Source organism: Fistularia commersonii, chromosome 28 (assembly GCF_037954325.1).
Source record: "Fistularia commersonii isolate RoL2024-O1a breed Wild chromosome 28, RoL_Fcom_v1.0, whole genome shotgun sequence".
Classification (NCBI taxonomy): Eukaryota; Metazoa; Chordata; class Actinopteri; order Syngnathiformes; family Fistulariidae; genus Fistularia; species Fistularia commersonii.
The window spans coordinates 10042035-10050537 of NC_141311.1; the positions used below are offsets into that span (position 1 = coordinate 10042035).

At 45.5% G+C, this 8503-nt stretch overlaps 1 protein-coding gene across 1 annotated transcript; it reads right to left on the bottom strand.

Moving 5' to 3' along the window:
• Positions 1-2700: 2700 nt before the first annotated feature.
• Positions 2701-6673, bottom strand: rundc1 (RUN domain containing 1). The gene is made up of 5 exons (XM_086175577.1): positions 6109-6673; positions 4890-5048; positions 4026-4224; positions 3833-3925; positions 2701-3749 (listed from the first exon to the last, which is right to left on the bottom strand). The coding sequence occupies exons 1-5, from the start codon at positions 6493-6495 to the stop codon at positions 2887-2889; spliced, it is 1701 nt and encodes a 566-aa protein (XP_086031703.1). The 5' UTR covers positions 6496-6673; the 3' UTR covers positions 2701-2886.
• Positions 6674-8503: the final 1830 nt, after the last annotated feature.

Sequence of the window (8503 nt, forward strand, 5' to 3'; positions counted from 1 at the left end):
TCACTTCCGGGTACGGATCCGAAGTGACAGCGTACACATTTCTCTCCCGTCTGAAAATGATTATTTTTTTTATATTTTATATTTAAATATATTTTTTTCCACATTGTACTCGTTGATTCGTAGGCGCGTTTGTCAAATTATTTTGGTGATGAAAAACAAAACCTAAATTGGTAAAACTCTTAATCTTAGTCTATGTTTTGTTCCTCGAACTTCACGCTCTCTGAGCCTGGCGAGCACAAGCAGACAGGAACACAATTACGTTTTTTCCCCTTCATTTTCGCTATTTTTATATTGAATATATTTATATTAAAAAGAAAACACCATTTCGTATAGAACCTAGGCTTAAGCTAAAAGGATTTTATAATTTGATTATATAATTGATTTATTTGTCTGCATAGATTTTTTTTTCACATTTACATCGACAATATAAACTGATTTCTCACAACATGCATCTTAAGTTGATGGTAACAGCACTTCAATTTGAAAATATAACATATTCCAGTGACAGATTGCTTTTTCTGTCCTGTTACAAGACCATAATTCAGGGACAACATTTTTCTGAATAGAATTAGTTCAACTAAAAAAGTAAAGCCACTGCCATTTAACATTAAACTACCGGTAACTTATTTAGGATAAATGAAAAAGGAAGGACAAAGACTTTGAAGCAGCGCAGTGTTTTATTAACCATCTTTGACTTGCTTACAACCGTAGCTCTGAGTACACCTTCAAAAATATGTAAATATACACAATATCTTCAAATACCTTACTACAGTAGCGAAACAGAAACAGCATAAATAATTGATCCCGTGTGTTTCGAGAGAGATGCAGCTAAAATATACTACACAATAAATAAACATTTCGATACATAAATAACAAAACAATTAAACAGTACAATGAAACTAAACGAAGACGTAACGAGAAAGGTGTATACGAGTTATCCGTTAACGTTCATTTATTCATCCGTCATCTGTAACCGAACCAATCCCAGGGGACACTGGAGCCTGGGGCTGGGTTTAAGCAGGACCTGTCAGGCATCTTAACCTTTGGTTCCCACTGACACGGTGAGGTAAACACCATGCCCCACGTCTGCGTGGATGTAAAATGTCCTGTTTCTGCAAACACCAACACACTGCTTACTACCATGTAATTACAGTCTCAGTCCCAAGAGCAGGGATGAACAGTTGGAAAACATACAGCAGATATACCTCGGTTTAGGAATCATACATTCAACACGGTACGTGCAGACCTTATAAAAAGCGTTTTTTTTCCCCTCGAGTTAAATACATAAAATAGAATCATTAATAACCTCCAGTCTTTTTAATGCTAACACAGGTGACCGGTCCCCTGCGCATTGGAGGAAAAGAAGCAGCAGGCAATAGAGGCAGGAGTCTGGAATGACCATACGGACGTAAAAGCAGCACGTTGATAGATTATTTTTAATCCCGTCGCACGGACAGAATCTCACTCCCGGCTGACCCCAGTCTGCAGGACCGGCCTGTCTGCCAGCCCACAGGAGCGGCTCCACCAAAACCCAACTGTTTTCTTTTTTCCAGGAGCTCAACTTGAGCTTGCTCGATCAGGAAGCACAGTGATGGTGTGCAGAATACTTCACAATTATACACCAGGAAATCTAAACAGATTGAAAGTTGTCGGCAGGGAAGCTTATGCCTCTGCAAGAATCAACTTGTGATACTCTGAGATGAGGCCGCTACTTATTTCTGAGGGTAAACTCGATTCGTTTCCCCGGAGATGTGGGATCCAGGAGCGTCAAAACATCTCGTAGTCAGTGATAAGTTAATTATCATGCACTTGTAACTGTTCTTCACAAAGGTCGGACTTTGTCTTTTTTTTTTTCCCGAGAACCCAGTGAGGCCTTCGTTGTCTTTAAAAATGACCCTCTGGGTCTTTTAAACAGGTCTTGGGCCTTTTTGTTTTGCTGTTTATATTTGGACTTCACTCCTTGGTTCCAGTTTTTGAGCTTTCAATGTTGTGTTCTTCATTGTGTCCACTAGAGGGTAGTGTTGTGCTAATGTAGCTCAGTTAGCGCTGCACCGAAGATGACAATAATATTAGCGATGAGTAGACTAAATACTTTTGATAACTGCCCCACACCCCAAACGGTTCAATGCATAGTTCAGGTTCCTGCTTGTCAGCGTGTCTAACCGTTCTCTAGACGAGAGCATCTTTGGGTTGTTGTTGGCCAGCTGCGCACAGAAGCATTGCCTGATCATTCTGATATCACCGATTTGGCCGTAAATTTGGTGGGATTCATGGGAAGGGCTAGACAAGTGTCGTGTTTTCTGGTCGATGGCTCGCTATCATAGGTGAAAGTCCGCCTGTGACTGATAGTGTTTAATAGGTTTCCACAGTAACGTTTAGTCTAATTTCCTCTGCGTTACTATTTGATGTGTGCATGTGTGTCACTGGTTGATATGAAACAGATCTCCTGTGCGGCGGGTTCTGTCGATCCCTGCCCACCGGGGTCCTTGCCTGGTCCTTGCCACACCAATCTGTGGGACGTGTTCTTGTACTAGTCAAACTTTTGGTAAAACTTGCTGGTAAAATCTTAATGAATAAAATGTTAACCTGCAATATAATGGTATTTGATAAATTCATCAACATCAGATCTTCTTACTCCAGTGCTGGTGCCGGCAGATCCAAAGACCCAGGCTCAGCTCAGTGATCCAGTACCTGCCCTGATTTGTTTTTTTTTTTTTCCTCACCACCCCAGACATCCACCATCGGTTGAGTTGTGTTTCAGGCGTTACCAGGAGGACCTGTTCTACGTTTGGGATCCACGGTACCAGCAATGGAGTCTGGCTGAAATGCTTTAAGTGCTCGGACGGATGTTTTCTGTACGCTCGAGGGGATCTTTCTGGTACCTCCTCAGAAGGCATCCTTGATGTTCTTCAGCTGCCGAACGGCCAGATCGACGGGGAGGTTAAACTTGAGGTGGCTGATGCGGCCCAGGATGCGGAGGGCGCCCTCGAAGCCGGTCTGGGCCATGTAGCTCCAGGGGTAGTAGTGCGGGTGTATCAAGGTGCTGGACTTGCAAAGCAGGTTGAGCCAGGACACCAGGCGCTGCTCGTTCAGGGCCATGCACACCAGCGCTTTGAACTCGGTGTCCGGCCCCCGCTTGTATCGGTCGTGCTCCTTCAGCACGGAATGAATGGCCCACAGCAGGGACTGTTTGGGGGTGACGGTGACCGGGCCGCCCCCCACGTGCAGGCTGAAAGACTGCGACAGCTGTCGCGCCGGTGACTCCACGAAGGCCTTCCCGTTCTTGGAGTGGTAGAACTTGACAAAAAGTTCCCACGGATGCATGTTCTGCGGTGCCGGCCGGTGGGGCAGCAGGCAGGAGATGGGGGCCAGGACCAGGCTCATGGTCTGCGAAGGCGAGAAGAGACCGTGAGCCAGCAGGTCCTTCAGCGCGATGGCCAGCTCCTTCCGCACAGATGTGGTCAGCTCATCCCGGGGACCCAGGGCAGTGTTACTGGTGTAGTTGACCACGTGCTCCAGGGACGGCTGCCTGCAGGAGCCCATCACGCGCACTCTGTCCACAGCTGCTTCCAGACGCTGCAGCAGGGGGCCATAGTCCTGCACCGGTGTCTCCTGGGGCCACATACTCTGGGGGACCCTGCCGGCCGAGCAGCCGAACTGGCTGGCGGCGAAGATCTGCAGAACGGCCAGAGCTTTCTGGATCAGCTGCAGGCCAGTGTCCCGCATCCTCTGAGCCTGCTGTGGATCCACTGGAGCCAGAGAAGGACCACTGTCAGAACATAAATGCACGCAAGACACCCGATCGCATTGACAGACAATACCGGCGACTCACCTTTTTTCTTCAGTGGGGCTCTGGCGTTGGTGCCCGATGCCAACTGCGAATGGTTTTGCCCACCGTCCGACAGGAGAGGGTTCCCCACCTCATCTTTTGGAATAAAGTTATTTCATCAGAGCCATCAAAAAGGCAGACTGTTTGAAAGGCAGCAATGAAGGAGGCCGTGCATCTGGGACTTTGGTCTTCTTACCCTGGATGAAGTTGATGAACATCTCCAGGTCCCGGATCTGGGTTTTCAGCTGCTCCACCAGCTGCTCTTTCACCCTGGCGGGGTTGACGATCTGAGCGATGGCGGCATCCACCCGGTGCCTCAGCTCCTCGGGCGACAGATTACCGATGTCCTCATTCAGGTTCACGTCCAGCTTTTCGATGAGCTCGTCGATGATAACCTGGGGGCAGAAAGTAGGGGCGTCGGGGTCAGTTGGGCCAAATCTCTGTCTCGTTCTTTAATACAAGAGACATTGCAGTGGGAGAAGGCGGCGCTAATCTACAGTCATGTAGCTGGGAGGGGCTCTCACACCTGGTTAGCCTGCCACCAGAACCCTCAAAGCTGAAATTCTGCATGATAATGTTTTAAATGTGAGAGACAGCCACTCTGGATAATTTTCAGTTTGTTTATATAAAGGTCAATTAAAAAAAAGACAAAGCTATAATTTCTTTAATTCCCAGCTGCTGCTTGGGGGGAAGGGCGGGGCTTAACCTGGGCGGTTCAGCTGTCAATCACAGATGTCCAGCCATTCACTTATCCCTCATCTTATTCACACCTACAGATAATTTAGTCTTCAGTGAACTGCCAAGACTGCTTTTGGACTGTGGGTTGAACAGAGAACCTGGTAAGAACCCGGGTAGAAGCACATGGAGAGAACGCACATAGAGATCCAAGTTGGATCAGAAACAGGGACCTTCTTCAGGTGAGGTGACAGTGCTGAACCGCCTTGCCACCCAGAAGCCTTCTTAATGTGATCCACTTTGAAGGAACAACTCCTAGAACAAGAGACGGGCTTCAAATCCATTTGGGTCAGTGACGTGGCAGTGGCTGCGACAGGCTCCTCACCTTCTGTCTCTCCATGACGACAGACTGCGGCAGGGAATCGTAGCTGCCCTCTTGGTAGGCGAAGTGCTCCAGGTCGTCCAGCTGGGTCTTCAGCTGGAAGATGAGATCTTTTTGCTTCTCCCTCTGAGCCTCCAGGCGCTCCCTCTTCTCCCGCTCGCTCTGGGACACAGGAGCACAAACATTAACAAACCATCAAAGAGCGTGCCAGGACCAAACCTCGCATGTTTCCGCTCAATGTTTGCTGAGGAATATATTAATTCCTCCCCCAGAGTGTTTGCTGAGTGGCGATGTTCCTATAGCCTAAAGGAAGCTCAGGGTTCAACCACAGAAGAGAGTTCTCCGGGAGAAAAAGCGAGGCAGGGGAGGACCTGTGGCTATGACTCACCGAGCAGCGCCGCCAGGGAAGAATTAACTGTATTTGTAACTGTGCAGCTACACAGTATCCGAGTAACCATGGGCGTGTTTGAGCGTATCTCTGTTTCAGACCCAGCCTTTTTAAACACATAACATGTTAAAGGCAGCCATTTGGCTCGTTTTTTTCTCGGTCAGAAACTGAGAAATAAAAAGTTGTTCGCCATCTTGTAAAACACATTACGGTAGAAACATATATTATTTTTCCACGAAGTGTGTGAAAATGATGAGGCGACTGAGTGGCTCTTTTTTAATTTCCTTTTTTTTTTCTTTTAATCTATTTATGGGCTCGGCCTTGTTTAAATGTCTCCTGCTAGATTAGATAAGTTGGGTAAAACCTGATTACCCTTTGTTCTCTCCACAGTTGGGGGTTTGTGTGCAGGTGGCAGAAATGGCAGGAGGAACATTACTAATGAATAAAATATAAGAGGGGGGAGTGTATAAAACTGGATCAGGAGGAAGAAGATAAAACAAGACAGATAATGAAAAAGAATATGAGCATGTGTAAAAATGATAGGAGTGCATCCTGTTGACGTGATTCTCCACTCTATCTGGATCTTTCTGTCACTGCTTTGTTTCTGAAAGACTACATCTGTTCATTGAAGAAACGCTTTCATTCACCTTGTAAATGTGGAATTACACCGTTATTGAAACAAGGATTCCCGCATGCATCAGTAACAGCTGTAAACCGTTCGCTTTTACATTTCGTGCTGATATTTTGCTTATTTTTGTCACTTTTATGAACTAATTTTGACATTATCTCTTCCAGATTTGTTCCTGTGTCTGCTTTTTTTTTGTCGTCCCTCACCGAGTTCTCCAGTTGCTTGGCGTCCAGAGCCCTGCAGCCCACGACGTGCGGGCATCCGCGGAAAGCGAACTCCTCCAGCTCGGCCAGCATCCTCTCCTTCTCCTCGGCCTGAGCGTGGACGATCTGCTTGAGTCGGAACTGGACTTGAGCGAAGTGGGACGTGAGAGCGAGCAGAGAGGAATTGAGCAGGTCCTGCTCTTCCTCTAGCTTCCTCATCCTCGACGCCATTTCCTCCTCGCCGGCCGGGGAGGAGGCTCTGCGCCCCGGCTGGCCGGCACTCCCGCGCTCATCCTCGGGGCTGGCTACGGCGCCCACCGGAGCCCATCGCTCCCCGGCGCCGGCGAAGGCGAGCTCGCTGTCCGAGGCGGACAACTCCTCCGTGGACATGTCGGTCGAAGCGCTCCGGTGTCGTTGCTCCGCCGCCGGGGTTCTCCTGCCGCCTCCCGAGAGGTTTGCGTTTGTCGAAGAGAAATATTAAATTATTTCGCTCCACGACAAAAACAACAACAACAACGGCGAGGATCACCGCCGACGAAACAGGTGCATCGCCATCTTGGGAAGATCGGTTCTTACGTCAGAGGAACAGTTATGCGTCAGGCCAATCACAGACGACGAAAAGAAATACCGGAAGCGGAAGTACACATAGATTAATCTTTTTTTTACATTTGCCCGTATTAGACACGGCCGACTCATAAATTAACATTAACGGTGACAAAAGTTCAGATTTTAATAGTAACAATGTCGCTACATGACAGAACACAAAAGGGACCTTAATTATTTTATTTTATTTCCATTTTTATCTATCATGGGTTCACAGTGTGTTCACAGTTTGACATTTACCTCATGGGAAATGTCGTTAAAATAACGTCTAGGTTTTTTCATTGGCTTTAAGGATTCAAGAATAAGAATAAGAATAAGAACAACTTTATTTATTCCGAACGGAAGGAAATTGTTGTGCCAGAGTTTCAAGTAAAACGTAACAATAATAAATAATAGTAGGAAATTGTGTAAACAGTAAATTTAAAAAAAAAAAAGGGGGGGGGGGGGAATAAGAAATACAAATAAAACTATAAAGTGTCAAAGTCAAGGCTATAAAGTGTTCTAAGGTTTTAAGCACAAAGAGTTGAAGATTCCCTGTGGCAGAAGGAAGAGGAATTAAAAAGTTCCTGTACAATTCAAGTTATTTTTAAAGTAATTAACACAGGAGTGTTTTTGTTTGTTTAGAATTGTATGGCAACTGAAGTTGAAAGTTTTTTCGATTGATAATATTGACTGATATTACCAAATATTAAAACAGTTGTTTTCTTGTCATCTACACCAGATCATCATCTACATTCCTCCTTTCTACTATTATCTATTACTGTTATGTTTTTTACTTGAAACTATATAAAGTTGTTCTCATCTCATCTCATCTCATCTCATCTCATCTCATCTCATCTCATCTCAGATAATCCACAAAGCAAATCAAACTGACTCAATTAAAAACTCAAATCAAAACAGCACTGTTTTTATTAAATTCAAACACTTTTATCTGCTTTTAATAGTTGAAGTATTTTTATTGTCGTTGCACCTCCTGATATTTTTTTTTTGTCAGCATTTGTTTTCCATAAAGACCATTTTTGTTTGAGTATAGAATTCCTGGCAAGAAATTATAAAGTTACCTCAAATATACTCTTACTCTACTTAAAACATTCTGGTTTGCATAAAACAACAAAAAATGATAGACTCCTCATCTTGTTTCATGGACGTTATGAGAATATCTGATGATACAGTTTTTGAAATCCATCTGCTCTTAGCTGCTCAGGTCTTGGTTCTGCCCAACAGTGGAGAGTTTTGGGGGTCAACCATGGGACCCATCCACTACTCAGTAGGAAGGGGTGGTTAAGACCTGGAGCAGCAGATTGGGTCATGTAAGTGGGGGTCATTGAAGCGCCCCCTTTGTCATGTGACCATTTGGGTCTCCTTTGCCCCAAAAGGAGAACTTCTGTCTCTGAGAAAATGGTTGCAAGCAGGTTTTCAGATATTCTGTTAACCGAAGCTCCCGGAAAGCAGCCGGATGCGTCATGTTAGCTATGATTACTCCTCTGTTAGTCAAACAAACATCACCTATGGATATTAGAATAAGGATAGATTACTTTGCTAATAAAGTAGCCTAGGGCTACTTTACACCAGAAGCATGTTAGAGGCCTCTCCACTTCCCATCTGCACACAGTGTTAGTGGTGCTCCTTTGTCCCACGCGCCCAGGAAGTGATATGGGTGATTTTTTTTTTCTTCTGCAAAATACTCTCTCGGGCGACTGTGGCTCAGTTGGTAGAACTGAAGTTTGAAGGTCAGCAACATTGATTAGCAACCCTGCAGTTGTCCTGGGAGCCTCTGTGGTGCAACACACTGGCA

Bases quoted from the DNA above. Each gene is read 5' to 3' on its own strand.
- rundc1 (XM_086175577.1), bottom strand. From the start codon at position 6,495: ATGTCCACGGAGGAGTTGTCCGCCTCGGACAGCGAGCTCGCCTTCGCC. The intron at 5,049-6,108 runs GTGAGGGACGAC...CCTGTGTCCCAG, and splicing joins CCAAGCAACTGGAGAACTCG to AGCGAGCGGGAGAAGAGGGA. The intron at 3,926-4,025 runs GTAAGAAGACCA...TTATTCCAAAAG, and splicing joins GTTCATCAACTTCATCCAGG to ATGAGGTGGGGAACCCTCTC.